Genomic DNA, 27,066 nt, shown 5'->3' on the forward strand with positions numbered 1-27,066 from the left:
GAGGCCAGGTGAGGCCGTCCCGTGATGCCCCGCGCTCCGGCCGCTCTGGCCTGCAACGTGTCTCTGGGGCGGAGACAGCGGCAGTGGAGTTCGCCGCGCGCGGGTGGGGGATCCAAGTCTTTTCGTTCGTGTCCATCCCTCAATCGTTGCGCTTGAGTCCCACTGGGCTGCCCCAGGCCTCGACATGTCGTACAACTACGTGGTAACGGCACAGAAGCCCACCGCCGTGAACGGCTGCGTGACCGGTGAGGCTGCCTGGGCAGGAGACCCCTGCGAGGGAGGGAGCTGGGGGCAACTGAGGCCTAGGGAAGCTCGCGACCCCCGGGTGGCCACCAAGCCCGCGGCCAGGACCGGGCCCGGGGAATGGAAGGCGCTGGCTGCGGAAGGACCTCCCACAGTCCCCGACTTCAAAGAAGCTGTCTAAACACATGCCTTATAGGGGAGTAAGCGCCTTGAGGGGAGTCAAAGCTGCTTTTGAGGGTCCACTTTCGTTCTCGGAGGTCACTTGGCCTTGAGGACAGGGACGGGCCTGGTGGGACAGAGAGTGGGCTCTGAGTTGATTGTGCGGTGTTGCTTGAGCCGCGAGATCGGCCTCGCGAAAGGGCGGTGGTGATGGCGATTTGGGGGCACGAATTTTCAAGTGGGAGAGCCTGGGAGGTGGAGGGATGTGAAGAATGTCCGCACTCAGGCGAAAGAGAGGAGTCCGGTTTGCCTGAGGCTGTTGTTTACAAGAAGGAGCTGCTGGGGAAGAGGGTTTAGAATGGCCCAGCCCAGTGCTGGGCTTGCGTTGTTTGTTTGTGCAAGAATTGTTAAGGACACAGATGTCCAGAACCCTCGAATAATCATCTTGAGCCAAATTTTCAACAGAATAGGAAGCTCTCAAACTTGTATTTTTATGTAAATTCTAGTCACGATTCCAAAAGAAAACTATTGTTTGGAGAGTTGGAGGCGGTGAAGGAGTGTGGATGGGGTTTTGGTAGACTGCTGGGAGGGCAGGCGGGGCAAACAAAGCAATATTTTAAGGTGAAGCTCTGAGAATTCTCTTTGTTTGATCTGGTCTGTTTGGTAAAGGTTTTGTGAAAATCCAATTAAGGAACTGACTAGAGAGGAACACTTTCTTCAGCATCTCTTCTTAATTAGAGGATGAGTCGGCCACTGCAAAGGGAAAAGTGAAATTCGAGGGCACAGAGCCATCTGAAGGGTTTTCACAGTCATTGTCAGGTGAAGGACATGCTGCTCTTAGGTCCAGGCTAGTTTTCTTAGTCTGATGAGGAAAGTAGCTTTCTTGAACATACGGAGTGAAACTCTTTGAGGATTTGTAGAGAAGGGAGAGAATGGAGGGAGCCAGAGAAATATGTGAAGTAAATGAGGATTCAAGAGGTTTTAGGTAGAAGTGATAGGATTACTTAGTGCTTTGGCTTCAAAAATTAGAGGATCTGTTCTTGCAGGACACTTTACTTCAGCAGAAGACTTGAACCTGTTGATTGCCAAAAATACAAGATTAGAGATCTATGTGGTCACTGCTGAGGGGCTTCGGCCTGTCAAAGAGGTGGGCATGTATGGGAAGATTGCTGTCATGGAGCTTTTCAGGCCCAAGGTAAGTGCTCTGGGTTGGTTGGGCCCAGCAACAAAGGGGAGAACTGTTGGTTGTAGTTGAGTTTATGTTGTTTTATGTCATTGCTCGTTTAGGATGGCCTAGGAGAGAATAAGGCCTAGGAGAGAAATAAGGCCTAGGAGAGAAACTTTTCTCTTTTTGAATGGCAGAGTTCAGTTTATATTCTTATTTAATAAGTTTCCAAGAGATAGAAGGAGAAATTCGCTGGGGAAAAAATTTATTTTATCAAGTTGACTTTTTTAGAAGGGAACCTTAAAGCAGTTTGAAATGTGGGTCACCATCCTGTGGGCCATCATAGTGATTCAGAGAGTAGGCTCTGGAGTTAGGGCAGTACACTTTATTCCTTACTAAATCTAATTTTGGGTGTCACCTAACCTTTCAGAGACTTATTTCTGCATCTGCAAACTGGGGATAACAGTATCCAATCTTCTGGGTTATTGTGAAGATGAACAGCACCTAGCACATAATGAACATTCACTGTTACCACTTACCATCGAATTATTATCATTGTTATAATCCAACTGCTTTCATCAAAATAGCCACCATGTTGCTTCATTATGTCTTTATTGAATCTGATAAGAAAGCAGTGGGTTCAAAATTTAAATTATAACCCTTTAAACAGAAACTCCCTTTGTTGGGGTCTATTAATAAGTAAGAAAGACTTGGTAGATGCATTTGAGCTTCCGTTGTTCACAGTTTTTTTCTTTTTTCCAAGTATTTGGGAGGGATTAGAGGAGGCGTTACATTCATCTTTCAGAATTTGAATGGAATAACTGAGATTAGCTGACATGGAACTAGATGAATACATTGTTTGTAGAGCAGAGATAGAGAATCATGAAAGTGGACTAAATGTTTACCAGCTTCAGTTCTGACCTTTTGTACACACCCTTAGGGTGTGTGTAACTCATGTTGTTTATTAACGTACATGCTCACCATGGATTTTTTTCAGGGAGAAAAGAAAATTCTTGAAGAATTTCATATGCTTAAGGAATGATGAAAGCCTAGATAGGTATTCCTGTTTTCAAAAGAAATTTATTTTGATAGTATGATGTTGGTTTCCAGGGGGAGAGCAAGGACCTACTGTTTATCCTGACAGCTAAGTACAATGCCTGCATCTTGGAGTATAAGCAGAGTGGCGAGAGCATTGACATCATAACTCGAGCTCATGGCAATGTGCAGGTGAGGTGGTTGCTGCAGGCTGATGAGAGTTTTCCAGGTAGGGTTGTCATGATTTGGTGAAGGAAATTGAAGTGCCGGGGCAGCTCTCTCTGTGTGGTTAGAGAAACAAGGAGAAAACACTAAGGACTTCTGTAGTTTACTCAGAATCCAAGGGATAAGGTAGGTAATAATACTTCATTGAGATTCAGTGTATTGCAAAAAAGCCCACACTGACATTTGGGCTACTTGGCATGTCAAAAAGATGGCACTCGTTTTACTACCGCTCCTACTAAAGTCATCCTGGGAAGGTGGTACCCAGTGTTCTCTGTTACCCTAGGTGTTGGGGTTCTTCCCTAACCCCAGTTTTATTCCTCAGGACCGAATTGGCCGCCCGTCAGAGACAGGCATCATTGGCATCATTGACCCCGAGTGCCGAATGATTGGCCTGCGACTCTATGATGGCCTGTTCAAGGTTATTCCACTAGACCGGGACAATAAAGAGCTCAAGGCCTTTAACATCCGCCTGGAGGAGTTGCATGTTATCGACGTCAAGTTCTTATATGGTTGCCAAGCACCTACCATCTGCTTTGTCTACCAGGTACTGGAGCAGGAGGAGAGGGAAAAGCAGTGTGGTTTGGCACCATGGGGAGTTCATTTTTGCTCATCAGAGTGTCTAGATTTCATGGTAGGATGGGCAGAAGTGTTTAACATATTTGTCCTGAAACGTTTTGAATGATGTAATTAGTATGTGTGAGGTTCTGGTTGCACCTAGAGAACAGTAGTACTTACTGTGGAGGCAGGAAGCTGTCAGGAGCTTGTAGCAGGCTTTAATCCTGAGATTACACTCTGGTTGTGCGCCTTGGAGATTTTGTAGGGTGACCCAGTTTACACTTTGTCACTTACTGGCATGCTCGGGGATTATTAAAATTTAGCTGTAGAGAAATGATCTGGAAATTGCCTTTACACACAGTGAGAAAATGTCTTGGGGATGCTTTATGTGTCTTCCAAGAAGAAGTACATTTTGATCAGTGCGCAACTTTCTGGTGACTGCTGGCTCTTGACTTCTATTTTAGTCTGTGCCTAAAACTTTTGTTGAGCTGATCCTGGGCAGCTGTTCTCTGGGCCAGATCTCTTGAGGGGGTGGGGGTGGGGGCAGGGTGGCAGAGCACCAGACTAACATGCTTGTATCTTGGTAAAATCTCAGCCTTTTAACAAAGGGCCATACAGCATGAGGTTATTTCAGTAGCATGTGCTTGAATAAATGTTGGAAGGAAGCTTAGTCCAAGTTTAAGTACTGTGTGTGGGCATGTAAACACTTTGATAGCTGTGTTAAGTATTGTAAATACTGATGTATTTTTGTATATTTCTTAGTGTCACCTGAGTGCTGGTTTTGATTCTGGTTGGTATAAAGTTTATTTGAATAGGATGAAATCAGCTTTGGAGATTTTGTTTAATCTTGTTTATAATACATTAAATATCAGAGCTGAAATAAAAACTTAGGATTTCTCTTCTTCAGTTTTGTAAATTTCAGGTCATTAAGACATTGATGTTGGTTATTCAGGACTGACTCTGGGCAGGCCCAGGGCTGCCAGTTGTGAATGAGCTTCATTTCCATATGTGGGAAATGGAGGCCCAAATCCAACCCCCATCTTGAACACGTGGTGAAGTTGAGTCTTACTCCTAATCATTGATGGCAAAATTCTCATCAGCTATAAATTATTTTTTTCTCATGTTTTGTGCTCAAAAATTAGTTTGAAAACTATCACCTGAGGGAGTTCTGGTGGTCCAGTGGTTAGGATTTAGCACTTTGACTGTCGTGGCCTGGGTTCAGTGCCTGGTCTGGGGACTGAGATCCTTCAAGCCCCGCGGCGTGGCCAAAATTAAAAAGATAAAAGAGAAAGGAAAATACCATGTGAAAGGTAGTCATGCACAGTGCGTCAGGAGCTATAACAGTGATTGAGATGTGGTCCCTGCCTTGAAACACACTGTCGGATTCCTTCCATAACTTCTCAGAGCCTGCTCTGGCCTTTGATGAGGCCACTCTCCACTGGCCTCAGGCCGGCTCCTTTAGTCTCTTAAAGGTGACTTTGATAGTTCCAGGTCTGAAGTGAGTCATGGTTCAGAAAAAGGAGGGGAAGATGGTGTTGATGATGGCAGGGTTGGAAGTTTCGACTAACGTTAGAGGAGCCGCATGCTCTGTTTTCTACTGTCACCCCATCAGAATGCGTCTGAGAGTGTATCAAACAAATTTTTAAAATGTGTTAAATGTATTTCATTTCTCACTGTGTTTGATTTTCCTCTTTAGCTATTTTGCAAGTTCCTTGAAAGTAAGGAATAGAGGAGATATATACACACACACACAAATGTACATATATGTACATTATATTTCTGTAGTGGTTAGTACAGTGTGACATGTTCATTTTTCTACTTTTTAAATCTCTTTGTTGGTTTCGTTGTTAGAAACAGTTGGCCTCAGTTGCAGTCTCCCCAGACTATCTTAAGCCCAAGTGGTGGCTGTCAGCATGCTCATGGATAAGGATGGGGAGGCTGGTGTGACAGGAGCGTCCAGTGCTGTCCCTTTCAGGACCCTTCTCCAGCCCAGGGTTCACCCTTCCTAGGGACTAAATATTCTACCTTTCCCCACCTAGGACCCTCAGGGGCGGCACGTAAAAACCTATGAGGTGTCTCTCCGAGAGAAGGAGTTCAATAAGGGCCCTTGGAAACAGGAAAACGTAGAAGCTGAAGCTTCCATGGTGATTGCAGGTTTGTTGGGGGATGTAGGAAATAGGCCCTGCCCCAGTTCTCTGTTGTTCCTTCCCCACCTTCTCTGCCCCTTTATCTCCGTGCTCCAGTGCTGTTGAGCACACGCATTGTTCACCCCTCCCTTATGTCTCCTCTCTGTAAATGTGCTTCTCTTTGCTTTTTGCATTTCTATCTTCAAGATTGTCTTGTTTTTCACTCTTCCCCCCCAAAGTGTAGTTTTCCTTTCTTTGCGGTGGTGGGTTTAACTAAAACAATGAGATTTATTTGCCGAGTGGCACATGGAAAATAGTCTCATTTTATTGTTGGCAAACATTTTTAAAAACCAAAAGAGGCAATAATGCTTATCTTATCTGGTTCCTTTATTTCCCAGATGAGGAAACAGGGCCGAGGGACTTGCCTGTGCCTGTACCTCACTGGCAAAGCCTGGGCTGAAGTCCAGGTCTCTGCTGTTTATCCTATATCCTTCCTTAACATTGTTATGTGTTTTACCCAGTAGAGAAGTTTTAAAACTCTTAAGTGCAAATTGGTTCTTCTATATGGTAACCCTGATAATGGGGGAAGTTAAGCTAAGGAACAAGGGGAAAAAGTAAAAACTTTTGGATCAGACATTTAGAAGAGAAAGGGGCAGAATGCATATGGAAGAACACTGGGAAGACTCCCCATCCTTCAGACCATGTGAACTTCAAAAGAGTGGCAGGGAAAATATTTATCAGGAGTACAGAGTGGGCAGCTTATAATTTCTAAGACAGGAATCTCAGAAAAAGGTTATCGTGTTCCCTGGACTTTGATGTCTAAAATAATGATTATCTTCCAGTTCGCCTCAGAGATAACTGGCTCAGTGCCTGAGTTGCCTCAGGGTTTGGCAGGTTCCAGATGCTGAGCATTCTAATGCTGCCCTCTCTCCTGCAGTCCCTGAGCCCTTTGGAGGCGCCATCATCATTGGACAGGAGTCGATCACGTATCACAACGGTGACAAATACCTGGCGATTGCCCCTCCCATCATTAAGGTGAGCAGCATTCTTTTCCTTTTCTTCCTTCTGTTTGTGTCTCCCTCCTTACCCCCTCATTGGTCAGAAGGGGATTCACAACTGTCACATTATTCACTATGTATATGAGACTGTTGGTCACTGGGAATACAAAGAGAGATTGGCTTGGTTTTGTTAACAAAGAGCTTGCTTGCTAACTAAGGGAGAGAGAATAAAGTTCAGATTATCTTTTCTATTCATTTGTGCAATCTGAAGAAAGGAGAAATTTGGGTAATTTTATTGAATACTAATGTCAGAGTTCAAAACATGTAAAATAATAAAGTGAAAAATACACATAGACTTAAAACGTTAGTCATAAAAAAATTCACCTTAAGATACTGAGTCGTAAAAATGAAGCCTTGCATGTTTAGTTTTATCTTTTGAGGCTAAAGAACAAAATCTATGGTAGCATAGTCCAGGGAATACTTAGAGCTGTTTCCTCTTCTATATATTTGTTTTCCAGTAGAGTAACATGTGAGTAAACAGTTAAAGTATATTGAGCTCCTTGGAACATTGTCCTCAAAAATAAAACGTCCCTGTTTTTGGTCACATATGTGAGTTGAGTGGATTCCTTGCTCATGAAGTGACTGGATTTGGTACAGGGAACGGTCCGCTAGGGTTTACTGTCTGGGCTTTATATTTAATGACTCTGTCTTCCTCTTGGCAGCAAAGCACAATTGTGTGTCACAATCGAGTGGACCCCAATGGCTCTCGCTATCTGTTGGGAGACATGGAAGGACGGCTCTTCATGCTCCTTTTGGAGAAGGAAGAACAGATGGATGGCACCGTCACCCTCAAGGATCTCCGTGTGGAACTCCTTGGGGAGGTAGGCCTTGTCCCTACTGTTTCACATTCTGCTAGGTGCCTGGTGACCCCAGATGTGTGGTCTGAAACTGCAACTGGGAATTACATGAGTTGACAACAAATGCTCAGTCCTGCTGTGGGAGTTAGTTTTGGAATGAGTAGATTCTAGAGAATCTCACAAGCAGTGGGGTGCTACCTCAAGTATCAAAGAGAAACAGAAAGATACACTATAGAATTAAAGGTTAATCTAGGGCTGATACTCATTTATGGGAGGACATTCTAAAATAGTACTATTAAAAAAAAATAGTACTATTAAGAACAACTCAGTGAATTTTAGAGGTCTCTAGCTATTTGGAGCTGTTGGGATTAAAATGGTCATTTAGAGCAGGCTATAATATATATTTATATTTATAAATATATATTATATAATATATATTTAGAGCTGGCTATAGGGATGCGATAAAGGAAGAGTCACAAACTTCAGGGATTTAGGAACGTTTATTGAGTGTTACCTGGGGATTTGAAATGGAGACTTGTTTTGGGAACCATGGCTGCAGTTGTTGTTTTCCTAGGCACAGGTCTGAGAGATGGATAGGATGGTGTCTGGATCCCTTGTGAAGTACATTCTGATGACTTTCATGCTACTGATTTTCTTTTAGACCTCTATTGCCGAGTGCTTGACGTACCTTGACAATGGTGTTGTGTTTGTCGGTTCTCGCCTTGGTGATTCCCAGCTTGTGAAGGTGAGAAGACATTTTCTTCTTTCTGGCTTCTCTTTTGCAGTCTTCACTGCTTCTTCTTCAAGTTTTTCCCCCGTGTTTGGTGCCACTCAGAGTTTCTTCAGTTCATTCATATCCTTGCTATACACCTTTTTACTTGGTTGATGTAGCATCCTACCTTGATTAGCTCTTTGCCCTAAATGTTCATTCAGTAGTGTGTTAGGTTCTGTGGACACAATGATGAGCAAGATCCAGCTTCTGCCCTCAAATAGATTATAGTCTAATATACTTTATCCCTCTAGAATATAAGAATTTGAGCCTTCTCTGCAGAAAAATGCATGCAAACATTTTGCATTAATTTCCAAACTGTTCCTCTGAAATCCATCCATGGGATGCCAGGTGAGAAATCCCTGACTGGTTAGTGGGTCACCTGTAGGATACCCATGTCCCTTAGACAGCATTTCCCTTCTGGAAGCATCCCGTAGAGCACAGGAAGGGCAGACCTAGTAGGGTTGAGTTTCTTTTGGATGATAACTATTTCTCTAGGGAGCATCTGGAGCGTTCTAAGACTAAAATTGTTCTTTCTTTCTTAGCTCAATGTTGACAGCAATGAACAAGGCTCCTACGTAGTGGCCATGGAAACCTTTACCAATTTAGGACCCATTGTGGACATGTGCGTTGTGGACCTGGAAAGGCAGGGGCAGGGACAGGTAAGGGGTCATCCTGGAAAGGGATAGTTGGTATGCCCACTCAAATTGTGTCCTGGGTCTGCTTACCTTGAATGAGGAATGTGCACTGCAGATAAGTTTTGAGAGCCTCACTCACTAATTCCAAAGATGCAAGGATTACTGCCATTTACTGAGTGCCTATCTTGGTCTGCCAGGCACTTTACATACATTATCTCTGATCACCCCAGCACCCTTTTAGATAGGGATTCTTGCCTATTTCAGAAGTGAGGAAACTTAAGGCCATGAAGGATTAAACAACTTGTCCAGCGTCGCATAACTACTAAAGGGCAAGTGTGTCTGCCCGCAGATCCTGTGCACTTTCTGGTAAACTAGGATCCCAGGAAGGAAACAAGTTTGCTGGGAGCAGTGGTAGGACCCTTTTGCTTCTTGGACTAGAGCGCCCTATCTGCTTGATAAATTTTAGAGACTTTGGCGGTCACCCTCTGCTAATTCTGCATCCTCAAACCTAGCTCCCCAGCAGAGGGTGCTTGGATTTAGGTACACCTTGTTTACTTTCTGAGCATCAGTCCAGTTGCCCCCATCTCTGGAAGGGGTTATTTAGAAACCTTTTCTCTACTTGCAGCTGGTCACTTGCTCTGGGGCATTCAAGGAAGGTTCCTTGCGAATCATCCGGAACGGAATTGGAATCCACGAGCATGCCAGCATTGACTTGCCAGGCATCAAAGGTAGCCTTTCGGTGGACATAGGATGCAGATCTTATTTGAGTGACTTTGGCCTCATTACATGTTATGAGGATGCTTGGGAGCTAGAGGAATGCAAATCAAATGAAGAGAAAAAAAAAGTTTTAATGCCAAATAAGTGGTGGAAGGTTAAATGTATTTAAAGGTTCCAAAGTAAACTTAAGATATTGACCAAAATTGGATAATGAAGTAGAGAAATGGGCAATTTAGTGGAAAATTTAATGTTGTTTACATAAGGGAACTGATAGAATCCCTAAAGAAAGAGGAGACTGAGAATGTCAGAGAATGAGGTATGTAGCCAAGGTAACTTCTAGAACAAAAGTACAAATCTTCCTAAATTCCAGGAGAACTGTAATGATCAAAAAGATCAAAGAAAGACTACATAGTGAAAGACTTTTTTAATATACAAACAGGAGACATAACCTAAAATAATATGATAGAACTCAATGTCAAACATCTGTATGAGTAACTGATTCATCAGATATCTGCTATCAGTATATGTAAATAGGCTAAAATGACCTATTATAAGAAGTAGATGATCAGATTGGCTCATAAGGCAAAAATTAATTAAAGGTAGTATATATAACACAACTTAAAAAGTAATTTAAAATATAAAAAAGTAAGAAGATGAGAACAGCTTAAAAAAAAAAACAGGTTTATGAATTAGGAAGAGATCATAAAACTACAAAACCCAAGAGAATGAATTGAATAGCTGTAGACAATAAGAACTCATTAAGGTAGGATATAAAATAACTGAAATCAATAGCTTTCATGTAAAAACACAGTCAGAAGGTGTAGTAGAGGAAAAGAGGAAAAATAGCAATAAAAAGATAAAATACCACGGAATAAGTTTAGCAAGAATTGTGCAAAATATATTTCAGGAAAACTTAAAAATACTCCTAAAGGATTGAAAGGATAGATTGATCAAATAAAAAAAGACATGCTAAGGTCTTATAAATTAATATTATAAAGCTTTCTCTCTCTTTGATCTTTATATTAAAATATATTTCAATAAAAAATACCAGTAGGTTTTTTTTTTCTTTGACCTGGACAAGTTGAAGTCCAAATGGGAAGCAGAAGATGCAAGGAAAGATAGGAAAAACTTAAAAAAAGAACAATGAGGTGAGTCTGGTCCTACCAGATAATAAAAGGTACTGTTAAACCTTAGAAATTAAAAGTGTGTTTTTGGTGCACAAATAGGCAGGAATCCCATGAGCAAACTCAAATGTCCAGAAATAGACACAGTTGTGTATGGGGCTTCAGTGTAGGATAGTGGTGGTATCTCAACTCAGTCAGGTAAGGATGATTCTTTTGAATAAACACTGTTGGGATAACTAGAGTCATTTGAGAAAAGATAAGTTTGGGGCCATACTGTACAATGTGTACCTTGCTAGAATCTAAATAGATCAAAGACTTAATGTAAAAAATTGAAGCCATGCAAAAGCTAAAAGAAAAAGTTGGTGATTTCCTTTCTAATTTTGGAGTGGGGAAAGTCTTTCAAATTCTGAGTCAAAAGTACAGAAGCCAAAAGGAGACTGATAAATTCAACAACATAAAAATAAAATACTCTGCTTGGCAGAAACGAAACACTATAAGCTAAGTTAGGAGAAATGGTAAATTAGATGAAAACATTTGTAGTTCATCTTATATACAAAGGCCTGGTCTGTCTAATTGATAAAAATTGATAGAAAGACAACCAAATTTCCTGCCCCCAAATTGACAGAGTACATGAATGGGCAGATAACAAGCCTAACTATAATAAGTGCAAATCAAAACAAAATAGTCATACTATTCTTCACCAGTTGCCAAAATCCAAGTGTGACAATGTCTGTGTTGGTGAGGCTATCAGGAATTGGCATACTCATTGGCAGTGTCTACTGAAATTCCAGCTGATTTACCCTGCAATCCCAGTTCTGGGCATCTGACCCATAGACTTTCATGTACATCAGATGACATAAATACAAGATTATTCATTGTGGTATTGTATGTTATGGTATTATACTGAAAAACCGTCCATCTTTGGGAACTTGCTAATAAACTAGTACATCCGTAAAATTAAATACTGTGCAAAGGTCAAAAGCAAGGAACTGTTTTGTTCTGATAAGGACTCAGACATATATTGGATGAAAAAAACAATGTGTAGACAGTTTGTGAGAAGCTACTGTATTGGCTTGCAATACAGCATTTATCTATTGAAAAGAATTGGAGGGGTAAATTATTATTGTTTACTTATTTGGGGGCTAGGTTGGAAGGAGAGGTATAGGGGTGAGACTTCTGTGTTAAATATTTTAAAAAATAAATTTTGACTTTGAGTCATGGAAATGAATTATCCCATCCAAAATCAAATGAAAAGCTTTGAAATATCAAGCTCAAACAGTTTAAAAAATACCAAACTTCTTCAAAGTCTTGAAGCCACGGAGGAACAGAGTGGGTATTTCATCTTAGGACTGGACTCCAAATTTCTTACTCTTTTTTTGGAGTTAGGCTGCTCCTTCCTTAGACCGTGTGGAGCTGAGTGTCGGTCCGTGCTGTGCCTCTTAATCTTTGATCTGTGTTCCAGGCCTGTGGCCACTGAGGTCTGATCCCAACCGGGAGACCGATGACACGTTGGTGCTGTCTTTTGTGGGCCAGACAAGGTAAGACGAGTCAGCTCCAAGCGTCCACGTAAAGGTTGCAAGGTGGGGCAGCTGGTCCGGCTAACCCCAGCCTTCCCTTCTGCTGCAGAGTTCTCATGTTAAACGGAGAGGAAGTGGAAGAAACCGAACTGATGGGTTTTGTGGACGATCAGCAGACTTTCTTCTGTGGCAACGTGGCTCATCAGCAACTTATCCAGGTAGTAACTGAGGAAAGGGCAGGCCCCATTTATGCATCAGTTTGACCTGGAATGCAGTACGGAGCACTACTGGATTTGAAAAGTCAATTTTTATGGCTCTAAAAGTAATGTAAAAAGGCTTGGGAAAAAAATTGAAATTACCTAATCACCCATTACTGAGAGGAAGCTAACTCTTTTTTTTTTTTTTTTTTTTAAACTTTGGAGTTCTTTTAGTTTTAATTTTCTTTTGCAAATATATGTATAGTTGGCCCTTTATATCTGTGGGTTTTGCATACATGTACTCAACCAACCACGATGAGAAATATTTGGGGTGGGAATTCCCTGAAGATCCAGTGGTTAGGACGCGATACTTGCACTTCAATCCCTGGTCAGCGGACTAAGATCCTGCAAGGCACTCAGTGCAGCCAAAAAAATAAAAAATTGGGGGGAGGAAACCATCAGAAAGTTCAAAAAGCAAAACTTGAATTTGCTTTACTCCAGCCACTATTTACATATTACTTACATTGTATTCACAGTTATTTAGGTAGCATTTACATTGTATATTATATTGTATTGTAACTTCCTTTGTAGCTGAGTTTGTAAAGAATCTGCCTGCAGTGCAGGAGACCCAGATTGGGAAGATCCCCTGGAGAAGGAAATGGCAACCCACTCCAGTCCTCTTGCCTGGAAAATCTCATGGACAGAGGAGCCTGGTGGGCTGCAGTCCATGGGGTCGCAGAGTCAGGCACGTCTGAGCGACTAACGCTACATTGTATTAGGTATTACAGACAATCTAGAGATGACTTAAAGTGCACTGAAGGATGTGAGGAGGTTATAAGCAAATTCTGTTCTGTTTTACATGAGGGACTTGAACATCTGCGCATTTAGTATTGACTGGAGATTCTGGAACCAGTCCCCTGCGGGTACTGAGGGATGGCTGTATATTGTATTTATTTACATTTTCTGTTATGGATGGGATCATTGTATGTATGTGTGTGTGTGTATGTATATTTGGGGGGGGCAGGCGATATTGTTTTAGTACTAATTATATCCTGTCATCTGAGATGCATTTTTCCACTCATTGTAATAGTAATATATGCTTACTTGGAAAATACTGAAAAGCACAAAGAAGAAAAAGATTAGTCATACGCTACCATCCATATATGACTTTTGATAGCACTTCTAGTGTACTGCTTATAACTAGAGCTCTAACTCTGTTCAGATACTTACTTTAACTTTTTCTGTGATAATGGGGATCATACAGCCCTTTGGTACTTGTTAGCCACAAGAGCCTGATTTCTTCGTGCCTCTCAGGACCTGGCAGGCTTAAGTTTGGAGTAGCCATGATGCTCTTGGTTTTTTGCACACCCTCCTCACCTCAGGAGCCGTTCTCCACACTGAGCAGAGTCAGTATTTGCCTGTCGTGGCTGTAGCACTTGAGGGCCTAAGGGTTACTGAACTGTCTCCATAGTTTTATTCTGTTGGTCTTCCTTTTAGCCAACAGGCAGTGGTGGGTTTAGTTAAAAACCAGAGGGAAGGTCTGTCACTTTGTTGAACAAGTGTGGGAAGTGCCCAGATACTGACTCAGTGCTTTGTCAGTGTTTTCTAACTGGGACCTGAATTCTGGCCCCAGCTCACATATCTTATTATTCAAGGGCCTTCCTCTTTTTTTAATTTTCAGAATTATGCTGCTTCACTGGTTTTGTAATTTGTATTGGACCAGACTCTTCAAAAGCTGATTTCCTATTTTATGCCAGCTCAGTTATTACTAATGATGGGCTTCTTTACCAAATGGAAAGACTAATAACTCTAGGAAGTATTATGTAATCGCATTGTAGTTCATTAGTATCAGTAATAGCTTGTGGTGTTTTTCTGCATCTCCCATGATGTTTATAGTTCTAAAGGTCTTTCTTTAAGTAGAAACTCAATTTTGATAAATAAAATATATTGATACACAATAATATTATCAACCTGCTTTTTGTTTTACTTCAGTAATGGAATAAATATAAAAATAAAATGCATTTTAATACAGTTTTGTAGACTTTACTAGAGAATTTTATATGATTTTAATGGTTCATGCATAGTAAAGAACTTGGATATTTTAAATTCTTTTGGCTGTGCTACACAGCTTGCAGGATCTTAGTTCCTTGACCAGGGATTGAACCTGCACCCTCAGCAGTGAAAATGTGGACTCCTAACCACTGGACCACCAGGGAATTCCCAGAAATTGGACATTTTTTTTGTTGTTGTTGGACATTTTAGAGATCTGATTTTGGGGTTGAGAAAAACAACTAGACTGGTAGTTGCAGGGTCTTACTCCATTGATACCTTTTCATAGGGTGCCATTTGTGATACCCAAGCCTTAATCAGAGTGAAACAGGACATGCCTTCTCGTTTTTGGGCTGTAGATATATGAGCTGTAAGCTGCATGAAGTCAGTCTTCTTCAAGGATTCCGTTAAAAATGACATGTTCATGTAATCAGTCATTGCGGAACTTGGAAAAATCTACCTATATGGCAGAAGAGGACTTGCACAGCTTATTCTTAGGGTTCCGTGAGGGCGGCATTTACTGCCTTCTCCCTCTGTGTAGACCCCTGCAGGGGCTTGGGGACACTGCTCTTTTTTCTCTAGATCACTTCGGCATCTGTGAGGCTGGTCTCCCAAGAGCCCAAGGCCCTCGTGAGTGAGTGGAAGGAGCCTCAGGGCAAGAACATCAGCGTGGCCTCCTGCAATAGCAGCCAGGTGGTAGTCGCCGTGGGCAGGGCCCTCTACTACCTGCAGATCCACCCTCAGGAGCTCCGGCAGATCAGGTGTGTGTTTCTGTCTCTGTTCCTTCTGCCCGCCCCTCTTCTCTGGGACTTCCTTGATCCCTGGAGTCCTTTCTCTGCCATATTCTTCTTTGTTCAGCCACACAGAGATGGAACATGAAGTGGCCTGCTTAGACATCACCCCTCTAGGGGACAGCAATGGAATGTCCCCTCTTTGTGCCATTGGCCTCTGGACAGACATCTCAGCCCGAATTGCAAAGCTGCCCTCTTTTGAGCTACTGCACAAAGAGATGCTGGGTGGAGGTATGTTTCTCTTTTTTTGGGGGTGGGGTGTATGTGTTTCTTTTAAGGGCCTGAGTTAGGATCAGAATCAGAATTTGGAAAAGGAGCTCAAAGTACCTCTTTTCCACAGAGATCATTCCCCGTTCCATCCTGATGACCACCTTTGAGAGCAGCCACTACCTCCTTTGTGCCTTGGGAGACGGAGCGCTCTTCTATTTTGGACTCAACATCGAGACAGGTGAGACTAGCACGTCAGGTGAGGGGTGCTTTGGAGAATCTGGGGTATTGAAGTTGGCAGGGTTCTTAGCTTCAGGGTGCAGCTTTCGAACCTTCACAGTCCAACTCTTTGTCCTGTTTTGTTTCTGTTTTTCTCCTGATGCTCTTCTTTCTGTAGGCCTGTTGAGCGACCGTAAGAAGGTGACTCTGGGCACCCAGCCCACGGTATTGAGAACTTTCCGTTCTCTTTCAACCACCAACGTCTTTGCTTGCTCTGACCGCCCCACTGTCATCTATAGCAGCAACCACAAATTGGTCTTCTCCAATGTCAACCTCAAGGAAGTGAACTACATGTGTCCCCTCAATTCAGATGGCTATCCTGACAGGTGAGCCTCTTTTTCTTTCTTCAGTGAGAGCCAGGACGGAGGGCATCATGACCCTTCCCCCTCCAGCCTTTCTCCAGTGACAAAGCCAGAGACTGGCTGAGACGTGGAGAACAGAGGTTTGCAGACCTGCAGTAGAAATACCTCGGAAGCCTTTTAAATGTACTGAATTGTTTTTGAGTCTTTCTTAGAGTTTGCTTTGGTAGATCTACGGTTGGGCCCCAGATCTGAATCTGTGTTTTAGAAAACCTCTTAGGCAATTCAAGTGATTGGTCAAGTTTCAGAGTCCCTGATGCAGAGATCATTCATTATGTGTTCCCCTGAAGCAGGTATTCTCAAAGTGGCTCCCTCACTGCAGCCATGGCACTACGCGGGAACTCTCTGTTAGAAATGTACATTCTCACGCCTCGCCCATGGACCCACCAAATCAGAAACTCTAGGGGCGGGCCCAGCAGTCTTAGCCTCACAAGCCTCCCGGTCATTTTGATGCCAGCGTGGTTTGATAGTTCGAGAATCACTGTTCTATATGCGAATGCTGCACTTCAGTGTTAAACAGATAGCTGTTAAAATCTCAGCCTAGGCCCAACCAGACCAATTAAATAAAACTTGAGGGGTGGGACTGATCTCCAGGTGTATTTTAACAGAGAGCAGTAGTTGAGAACCACTGCCTTGGAGTAAACTAGTGTAATTCTGCCTCGTTTTTCTTCCGCTCATGGAGCTGCCTCATAGAACCCTTTCCTTCCTTGGGTGTACTCAATCTAAACCCAGAACCTTCTTTCCAGCCTGGCACTGGCCAACAACAGCACCCTCACAATTGGCACGATCGACGAGATCCAGAAGTTGCACATTCGGACGGTCCCCCTCTATGAATCTCCCAGGTGAGGGGCAGGGTAGGGGAGCTGCGGGGGAGGGGCCCTGGGGGTTGGCACGTAGCGCTTCAGTCTTTTCCTGAGGGGCCCTGTTGTTCCATACTTGTTGCAGGAAGATCTGCTATCAGGAGGTGTCCCAGTGCTTCGGGGTCCTCTCCAGCCGCATCGAAGTTCAGGACACGAGTGGGGGCACAACTGCTCTGAGGCCCAGCGCCAGCACCCAGGTGAGGGCAGGGGCCGAAGAAGAGTGGTGTGAGCAGCGGCAGGCTGCTCGGAAGGGGTCAGACAGTAGACGCTTTAGGCTTTGCAGCTCACCTGATCTCAGCCACAGCTACTCGCCTCGGCCATTACAAAGGCATCTGTAGACAGCAGGTGGGCGTAGCTGGGCTCCAGTAAAACTTTAAAAAAATAGGCAGTGAGCTGGATTTGGCCACCTCGTTAGAGACTTGAAAAGAACTTTGAATAAGTGTGGCCTCAGTGATTTTGCTACTTGGTACCCTTGCCTGATGAATAATTCCTTTTCTCTTAGCATCATTTTGGGTACTTTGTGTCAGGTATGGGGAACAGTGTCATACCGTAGGTAGGAGCATGGGACTTAGAGTCTGACAGAACTGGTTCCAGGGTTCGTTGCTTGCTGTGTGAACTTGGGCAGCTTCAGTTTTCTCATCTGCAAAATGATAATGGACCGTCTAGAGCCACATGTCACAGACCCAGTGGAGATATTAGCCAGTTGCTTTATTCCATGTATTTTCTGCCTTTCTTGCTTGCAGACATCCATGGTCTGACTTCTTCCCTTAATCCAGAGTAGGTCTTTATGTATTCTTTTTATTTGCAGTGGTTTCCTGCTCTTCCCATTGAGAGAGGTGGAAGCCTGTCACTTTATTAGGTTGCCTGGGTTTCTTGTTAGCTTTCTTGATTGACTTAGCATCACTGTTTTAGTGCTGTTAAATGCCCTTAGAGTCTGGCAGTGTTTTGGACTGCTGTGTCAATTCCATATGGAGTTTGGATCCTTAGCCTCAGTCCCTGTGTCCTCTCTGAAGCCTTTTGCACTTGGGCTCTGTGCAGGCGGCCAGCCTCAAGTTTTTCTCGTTCATACTCTTCCTCTGTTCTCTGATCCTGTCTGATGTTCACACTGCTGTCCCAGCACCCGTTCTTTTGAGAGGGGTGATGTGTGTTCTCTCTGTTCCCAGGCCCTGTCCAGCAGCGTCAGCTCCAGCAAGTTGTTCTCCAGCAGCACAGCCCCTCACGAGACCTCCTTTGGAGAAGAGGTGGAGGTGCATAACCTCCTTATCATTGACCAGCACACCTTTGAAGGTGCAGATGAGCTCTTTCTATCATGCTGTACCTACGTCCTCCTTAAGCTAGGCTCTTCTGGGCTCTGCTGTATTCCAGAATGTGATAGACACTGGCAGACTATCCTAGAAGAAGAAAGGGGTGGGGCCTCAGAGTTGGCTGTGAGTTCAGAGTACTGGGCCTCCTCATGTCAGAGTAGGCTGGCGAGGAGATAGGAACAGCAGGAGGCAGACGCTTCAAGCTGAGTTGTGGACCTCACAGAAACACAGAAGCACACATGCGTGGGGGTCGTCAGTCAGTCACCTCTCTACTATTCTTCCTCTAGTGCTTCATGCCCACCAGTTTCTGCAGAATGAGTATGCCCTCAGCCTGGTGTCCTGCAAGTTGGGCAAAGACCCCAACACGTACTTCATCGTGGGCACGGCCATGGTGTACCCAGAAGAGGCAGAGCCCAAGCAGGGTCGTATTGTGGTCTTTCAGTATTCAGATGGTAAGTGGACACAGTTGCTGGCTTTTGAGAATTTTGAAAACTGGGAAAGGAAGCAGACAGAGAGTTTTAGGTTTCAGCCTCAGTTATGCAGACGAACTTGGATTAATTGCAGTGACACGAGATTCAAGATATTTCTCTCTTTAAGCTCTTGATGGTCTGAATGAGTTTTGGAGTATGTGAGCAGCGGCACAAATAAAATCTACCCTTTTTTTCTTCCTTTTTTACTCTTTGAAAGGAAGAGAAAGGGAGAGGCGACCAGAGTGAGAGTTAGGAGTTCTGGTAGGACTCCGTGATGTTTTCCACTCGGCTGCTCAGCCTTTTAGGCCCTCTTCCCAGCATCAGCACTTGGTGTTCGTTTCTCTATCTTTTCTCATCTCCCCTACCCATGATGGCTCTGAAGACTAGCTGTCAGCCCCAAAATCTCAGGTTAGATGGCTGAGGTGGAGTCTGGTCTCCATCTTGAGGGGGAGATCGGAGTCCCAGGTGGGAGGCAGAACCTGAGCGCTGTCTGGGATCACTGCATGTTATGTGGGGGCCCACACTTCTAGAGGTGGTTAACCCCGGTATATATGGATTCTATATTCTCTGCTTTGAAATGAGGGGTTTGGGGGGGCAGGAATTAGAGCCTGGGGGAAGCACAGGATTCTTCTGATTTGTTAAAGTGTGGGCTCATGAAGGAGACTGAAGGGTGTCTTTTTTCCCCCAGGAAAACTACAGACTGTGGCTGAGAAGGAGGTGAAGGGGGCCGTGTACTCCATGGTGGAGTTTAACGGGAAGCTGTTAGCCAGCATCAACAGCACGGTGAGCGCTCCGTCTGGCCTCCGGCCTTACCTCTGTCCACAGAGTGCATTCCCCTTGTATTTTCTGAACTGCCTGTGTGTTGCAATTTTAAGGGTAACAGAGTAGCGAGGATGGAGGATGGAGCTGGGAATATGGAGAGCTGGGGTTGGACCAGACACCAGATTTGGTTCTGTGAAGCCCTGTATGTATTGTTCTCAGTGTTGTGGGAATTGAGAAGAGGGTAAGAACTGTGGTCCCTGCACTCAGAATGTGTCATGGCATGAGAATATTTCATCTGTGTGGGACAGAATGAGCCAAACTTCATTCATCATGAGTAAATCCCTGAAATACTAGGCCTGTGAAATTCTCCACTTTTCTTCTGGTGTGACCCCACCTCCTCCCTTGCGAAAAAGAAAAAAAGTTACACAGTCAAACCGATTTGGGACCTGCTGTATCCTGTATCTTCGGCTTAGAAGCTTCTCAGTGCATTGTAGCATATGAAAGATGCTGAGAAGATCAAGAGTAGAGAAACATTGCTTAAATACTTCTTTTTTTTTTCCCAAAGAAAAAGCAGCTTTATTTATTTTGGGGCTGTGCTTTGCGGCATGTGGGATCTTAATTCCTAGACCAGGTATCTCACCTGCACCCTCTGCAGTGGAAGCACAGAGCCTTAACCACTGGACCAGCAGCGAAGTCCCCTTAAATACTTTAACTTGATATTCATCGGGAAGTGCTCAGGGAGCACTTGAAGTATACCAGGCACTGTTTTGGTAGTTGGGATGTAGCAGTAGATGAAATGGACAAAGAGCTAGCCTCCTGGGGCCTGTGAGCAAATAGAATATATACGTGTATGTATGATGAGAAGTACCTTGTGAAAAATAAAAACGGGCTGAGAAGCTGACAAAGTGCCAGCGCGAGCATGGAGGTGGCGCTGTTTTGACATGTGGTCAGGAAGGTTCACACGGTGGCTTTTGGGCAGATTTCTGAGGGAAAGGAGGGAGCCAGCCATGCCTTGATCTGGGAGAAGACAAGGGCCAGGAGTCCACGGCCGGCCTGTGCCCAGTGTGGGAAGGCAGTGCTGGGTGCTGGGAGATGAGTTGGAGAGGCAGCTGGGAGCTAGCACGTGTGGAACCAGATAGGCTGTGTGCTTTAGGTTTGTAAGGACTTCGGGTTTTACTCTGAGGGGATGAGAACCTCTAGAGGGTTCAAGCAAATGCATGACATGACTATAGTTTTATATATATATATATATATATATATATATAAGGTATTGGTTTACTTATTAGGCTGTGTCCAGTCTTAGTTGTGGCACACAGGACTTTTGTTGTAGGTGCGGGCTCTCTAGTTGTGGTGTAGGGGGGTTTAGTTGCCCTACAGCATGTGGGATCTTAGTTTCCCATCCAGGGATTGAGCTCATGTCCCCTGCATTGGGGGGTGGATTCTTTTCCTTTTTAAATTTATTTATTTTTAATTGAAGGATAATTGCTTTACAATATTGTGTTGGTTTCTGCCATATGGAAAGTGGATTCTTAACCACTGGATCATCAGAGAAGTCCCTGTAGTTATATTTTGAAAAGCTCACTGCACATCTTGGAGAAGGTGGTAGAAGACCAGGGGTAGAAGCAGTGAGATCAGCTCAGAGGCTCTGGTGATGATCCAGAGAGCAATGGATGGTGCTGGGAGCAGTGTGCTAATAGAGGAGGTGAAGGATAGTCAGATTCCACAGATGTTAGTATCGAGGGGCTCTAATGAGGGATTGAAGATGAGTCGTGAGAAGGGAATAAAGGGTCAAGAGTTTCTGCCTGAGTGACAGATGGTGTTGCTCTGTAGTGATGGAGGAAGACTGAGTGGAGCAGGTTTGGAGAGTAAAGGAAAACTATCTTTACTCACAACACTTCTGCCAGCATGTATGAGGAGTTTTTATCCCTATGACAATCAGTTTTCCAACTGGGGGTCCTATAATTTACTTAAATTCTGACTTTAACTACCCAGAGTTGGAGTCTGATGTCACAGGTTCAAGGGCTCGGTCCCACAAGACTGTCTTTATTTAAACCCCTGGCCCAAGTAGTGTTACTCAAACTTCTGTCTGACTTGCTGCTAAGTTAGGGGTTCCCACAATCTCCTACCACCCTTAGGTTTCATAATTTGCTGGAAGGGCTCACGAGACTCAGACTGTTTACTTGCATTTGCCGCTTCTTCACCCCACTCTTGGAAGTCTGGAAGCCCAGCCCAACTGGGCTTATCCCAATCTGTGGTGTTCTAGGCTCACTTGACCCAGAACAGGAGGTGTGGTAGCCATTGTGATTATTACGAGTGAGCCTTGGAGTGTACACCTGTGGAGCTAAGGTTCTTTGGACACATCTTGAGAAATCATGGCGTAATATATTCTTCCCAGGAGTGTCTGTATGTGCAGAGGTGAGGGTGGGGCTGCCTGGACCCTGCAGAATCTGCTGGGACTGGGCTGTGCCGAGCATCTGTTCATCTGTCTGTTGATCTAAAGCATCTTTGTTCTTTTGGAAATATGGTCATAACTGAAGAAACACTGCAGTGAAGAAAAAAAGGGTATTTTTTTCCCCTTTGGGTAGAGTGGTGGCCACAGACTCTAGCTCTTTAGAGTAAGTTTCTGTTGGACTTTTCTATTCTATTTTCTTTGCTCACTGGATGTACATCAAAAGGTGCCAGGGATGTATGTGTTTTGAGAAGGGTTCAGAAAGGGCAGTTTGTTGGGAGGTGATCTTGTTTCTTTCTGATCAGGAAATTGGAAATGGATCTTCTCTTTCTAGAGATATTTCATCTCGTCATTTCTATAGTGTTACTTGCATTACTATTTACTTAGTATTTTTCTTTATCCTGACTTATTTTTTTTTTTAATATAAAGGAAGACTTTGTAGTATTAAGTTTCACGTACTCACTCTGTTTTCATCTTTCATGAATGTATAATAATTACAAACGCTCACCCAAGTTCCACAGCAAACCATTTCACACCCCACACTGCACTTGGGTAGGTGGTGCAGCAGATGGAGGATTGAGGCTGGTGCAGGCCCCTGGGGCTGAGAGAAACGCACTGCCCCCCCCCCCCCGCCCCCCCAGGTGCGGCTGTATGAGTGGACGACGGAGAAGGAGCTCCGCACCGAGTGCAACCACTACAACAACATCATGGCGCTCTACCTGAAGACCAAGGGCGACTTCATCCTGGTGGGCGACCTGATGCGCTCGGTGCTCCTGCTGGCCTACAAGCCCATGGAGGGCAACTTCGAAGAGGTAGCTGGGCGCGGGCAGCCGGCCTGCTTAAGCTGGTGGTGAAACCCCGGGTGGGCAGGAACGGCATCCCTGGACACACATTGTGCATCTGTTCAGTCCTTTTAGGGAGCCCCAACTGGAACTCTGAGCAGGCCGTTTCAGGACCGTGTTCGCCAGACAAAGGAGAGGCTCTCCCTAGAGGGGCGGTGGTTAAACACAAGGGCAGGGCAGGCACTTGGCCAAGTCCCAGCACTGGCTTGCATGCAAACTGCTGATTGTATTTCCCCTCTTGTATTTTCGTCTTTTTTAAGATTGCTCGAGACTTTAACCCCAACTGGATGAGTGCTGTGGAAATCTTGGATGATGACAACTTCCTGGGGGCTGAAAATGCCTTTAACTTGTTCGTGTGTCAGAAGGATAGGTGAGTGGCCAGCTGTGGGAGCGGCCTGTGGTAGGTGAGGACACAGGGCCCTCACAGGCTCGGGTGTGCCTCTTCACAGGGGTAGAGGGTATCCGTGAGAGAATCAGGCTGCAGAGATGAGCCTCTTCCGGCCGGCTCCTTCGCTGTGGAGTGGGTGGGCCCACCAGGGTGTCTGTCCATCACTGCACTTGGCCCTTGGGGCCCCATATGGGGGGACAGGAGGTCTGGGTTGTGAGTGTCTCGCACCCCTTACAGCGCTGCCACCACGGACGAGGAGCGGCAACACCTCCAGGAGGTTGGGCTCTTCCACTTGGGCGAGTTTGTCAACGTCTTTTGTCACGGCTCTCTGGTTATGCAGAACCTGGGCGAGACCTCCACCCCCACACAGGGCTCGGTGCTCTTCGGCACGGTCAACGGCATGATTGGTAAGGGTGACCCTGTGGGGCGTGCTCCCACACAGCCCTGTCCTTCCCAGGGACGGGAGAACAGGGTTTCGAGAGTCGGTGGCCGGCTTATCTGTCCTCCTGCCTGGGATCCCCTTGGCAGGCAGTGCTCGCTGTGGGCTCTGGAGCACCCTGTATCTTTCGGCTCCCTTTGCTTCCTTAGGCCTGGTGACCTCATTGTCAGAGAGCTGGTACAACCTCTTGTTGGACATGCAGAATCGACTCAATAAAGTCATCAAAAGTGTGGGCAAGATTGAGCACTCCTTATATCCTTCTCAGAGTTGTCCCCTTGCTCAAAAACATGGCCTGGCCCAGGGAGAGAGCACTGGAAATTTGTCCCTCTAGAAAATGTCTTGACTAGGTTCTGGTGGGGAACAGGCTACGTAAAAACTTCTCATGGAAAATTTCAAGCACACAATAGTGGAGAGAATCGTATCAGTATAGTGAACCCCCATGTACTTATCGCCCAGTTTTACTGGTTCATCTTGAAAATGTACGTTAGTATTCATGCAGCGTGTTTGCTTCTGACCTTTCTGGCGTTGCATGTCAGACGTAAGTGTAGATCACAACTTAGAACATCCTTTCAGAGATCTTGTTGGGGGCAGCGGCGTTTGAGGACCCTTGCTAGAGAGGCTAAATAGAAAAGGAGGGAAGAGCAGAGAAGCTGTACATTCCAGAAGCCCAAGGATCAGCCCCCTGGACACTGAGGATCCAAGTACTGCTGGAAGTTTGTTTATTATGGGAGAGGGATGAGGAGCCTTCGAGACTCTGGAGGGGATTCTGCTGAGAGTCTGTTGTAAGGCAGGATGAACCAGCTCTCGCCAAGGAGGGAGGAGGTAGGCTGACATGTTGGGTGTTTTGCTAACCCGCAGGACTTCAGGCACCTCTCTTGTTTCACTGAGCCTCAGTTTATTAATCTGTGAAGGCTAGACTTAAAGAGCAGTTCTTCCTAGGCAAGCATCCAGTTCACATGGAGCACTTGTTAAAAAAAAAAAATCTATACATGTCCATGCTCTGAACTAAGAGTCATCTGTATTCTATCTGTTTTTTAAATTTTTATTTTTAATTTTTTAATTGTTTTTGGTCTTGCCATGCGGCTTGCAGGATCTTAGTTCCCTGACCAGGTATTAAACCATGCCCTTGGCATGGAAAGCCCAGACTCCTAACCACTGGGCTGTAGGGGAAAATCCCTGTAATTTTTAAAATGTTATTTTGATGATTATTCCAATGATCCATTGAGAGGATCATGGATTAGGTAACGGTTTATGGGTCTTTGAAATTGCAAAACTGTCCAGACAGCTGTGAGTTTTAGTTGAACCTGTTGTTTTCTGTTCTCCTCCTGATGCTTGCTTCAGACTGGTCTTGTGCACAGAGGTGGGGATGACTTTGGAGAGGGTATTTATTATTTCCAAATGATCGGCACATTCCTTAACTCACCTGTCCACCTGGAGATCCTTTCATACTGAACGAAAGACAGAACCAGCCACCGGCTTCATCGATGGCGACTTGATTGAGAGTTTCCTGGATATCAGCCGGCCTAAGATGCAGGAAGTTGTGGCAAACCTACAGGTGAGCTGTGCTCTTGTGCAGGGTGCAGCCCCGGGGCCACTGACTCAAATCCCTTGCAGGGCCATGCACGCCAGGAGGCCTCCCCTCCATGTGCCAAGAGCCCTTTTTAAGTTTTCTTCTACCCGCATGGGAAGGTAGTGTCCGAGGGCAAGGAGATAAGGCTAAGGCTCGGGGGTTCCCCCACCAGGCACCAAGCACTATAACTTTAGCAACAGGGCACCTTCGGGCATGTCTGGGATCCCTGGCAGATCCTTAGGAAAGGGGGCAGGGCCAGGATCCTGCAGGGAAGAGGAGTTTCCATGGTGCTGGAGTTTGGGGTGTTGCCCACTGGAGGTGGTGCCTCTGGGGAACAGCCGGGTGGAGGTGGACGTATATACTGGGTGGCAGCCTCTGGGCAGCTTTGCTGCCAGCCGACCCTGCTCACCTGGACCCCCAAGGAGAAGCACGGGCTTCTGATGAGTCCTTGCTCCTGCCATGGTACTGTGGTGCGGGGTACTGTTGTTGTGGGCGTCCCCTTCCCCAGGGAGGGAGAGCCTGCTCTCAGCCCTCACGGCCTCCCTTCCTCCCCTCTCCTCATTGCAGTATGACGATGGCAGCGGGATGAAGCGAGAGGCCACTGCGGATGACCTGATCAAGGTGGTGGAGGAGTTAACTCGGATCCATTAGCCAAGGGCAGAGATCCCTTCCCAGACCCTCTCTGAAGGCTTTGCCCTCCTGCTCTCCTCCTCCCTGCCACTGTCTCTCAGCCATGGGAAACCTGTCCCTAAGCCCCAGAAACCACAGCCTACCTGAGTGGAAATGGGGATTTCGTAGAACGAAAACCAGTTCACTGGAGACCTGGGCAAGGGCTGAAGGTGAAATATTTTCTCCCTGGATTTTTACCAGTCTCTCATGATTCCAGCCATCACCTTGGGCCACCAAGCCTGGATTGGTGCAGCCAATGTCCTCCTTCCAGGGAGCAGTTTTGCAGCTCTTTGGCTGAAAGGAAGCTCTCTGTGTGTGTGTGTGTGTGTGTATGTGTGTGTGTGTGTCTGTCCCACACTCATGCATTGTCCTCACATCTTTTTATTTAGGTTTGGGGTCGGGGAGGGCTGTGGGTAGGGGGGAGGTGGGGTGGGAAGGGTTCGTTGTCTTTGAGGTGAGAGCTTCCTTCGCTTTCTTCTGTTGCCTCTGAGAGCTTTGGGTCTGGAGGGCTGACCACCAGGCCGTGGGCTGCCTGAGGGTAGTAAGACCTGCAGATGGTGGATGACTTCCAAGCCACAGCCTTTTTGTCTCTGGGGAACTGCCTTCTTCAGAGGGAAGGAGGTGGGGGGACGTGAACTGGTGGTTAGTTTCTTGAGTTTTACCAAATAAAGTAGAGTCTAAGAAGAAAGATGCGTTTGTTTCTGCTCTTCTTTCCCCGTCTGGCTCTGCAGCATCCCAGGCGCTCTGTGCCCAGGGCACTGCAGGCGCCGTTCTCTCCTTCACAGCCACTGCAGCGGCCCCTCGTCCTGGCTGCTGGAACACTCCTTTCAGGTAGAGAAGTGTCCCCTGTACCCCTCCTTTGTCATGTGGTGGGATCCCAGGCATGAAGGGAGTCAGGTTTTTGAAATTCAGCTGTCTTCGGTTGCCTCTGACTCCAGTCATCCTTCTATTCCCAGTGGCCTCTGTTAGTAATGCTGCTTGGGCTGCCTCTCCTGACGTCATTTTACAGCCAGCTGTGTGTGCAGCATTCAGCCAACTAGCCCCCTAGGCACTGCTCCTCACACTCCTCCCAGCTTCCTGTTGCCACATGCCCTTTGGATTCAGATTTTATTTCCTCTGGTTTCATTGAGTAAACCGTTGGTGTCTTAGGTTTGAAAATACAGGAGTAGGGCACACTTGGGGTTCACCCTTCTGTTCAGCAAACAGAGCTGGTCTTCTTTAAGCCCAGTGGGTCAGCGTGTCCGGGCCCAGTTTCCACCAGTGATCCAGTGGGAATAAAGGCTGCTCTGTCCCAACAGTGGAG

General features: G+C 45.5%; 1 protein-coding gene across 1 annotated transcript; it reads left to right on the forward strand.

Annotated features, from left to right (window-relative positions):
- Window positions 1-33: 33 nt before the first annotated feature.
- On the forward strand, window positions 34-26,451 carry DDB1 (damage specific DNA binding protein 1). The gene is made up of 27 exons (XM_043871881.1): window positions 34-245; window positions 1,449-1,597; window positions 2,678-2,794; window positions 3,150-3,371; window positions 5,422-5,536; window positions 6,446-6,543; window positions 7,229-7,387; window positions 8,025-8,108; window positions 8,678-8,794; window positions 9,396-9,498; window positions 12,074-12,149; window positions 12,238-12,346; window positions 14,957-15,135; window positions 15,233-15,396; window positions 15,506-15,613; window positions 15,770-15,977; window positions 16,757-16,852; window positions 16,956-17,067; window positions 18,034-18,157; window positions 18,462-18,626; window positions 19,333-19,427; window positions 22,497-22,667; window positions 22,958-23,067; window positions 23,323-23,492; window positions 23,674-23,776; window positions 24,956-25,079; window positions 25,662-26,451. Exons 1-27 carry the CDS (start codon window positions 185-187, stop codon window positions 25,743-25,745), a joined length of 3,423 nt encoding a protein of 1,140 aa, XP_043727816.1. The 5' UTR covers window positions 34-184; the 3' UTR covers window positions 25,746-26,451.
- Window positions 26,452-27,066: the final 615 nt, after the last annotated feature.

This window comes from Cervus elaphus, chromosome 2, assembly GCF_910594005.1.
Source record: "Cervus elaphus chromosome 2, mCerEla1.1, whole genome shotgun sequence".
NCBI classification, from domain to species: Eukaryota; Metazoa; Chordata; class Mammalia; order Artiodactyla; family Cervidae; genus Cervus; species Cervus elaphus.

Bases quoted from the DNA above. Each gene is read 5' to 3' on its own strand.
- DDB1 (XM_043871881.1), top strand. From the start codon at position 185: ATGTCGTACAACTACGTGGTAACGGCACAGAAGCCCACCGCCGTGAAC. The intron at 18,627-19,332 runs GTAAGTGGACAC...TTTTTCCCCCAG, and splicing joins GGTCTTTCAGTATTCAGATG to GAAAACTACAGACTGTGGCT. The intron at 23,493-23,673 runs GTAAGGGTGACC...TTGCTTCCTTAG, and splicing joins CACGGTCAACGGCATGATTG to GCCTGGTGACCTCATTGTCA.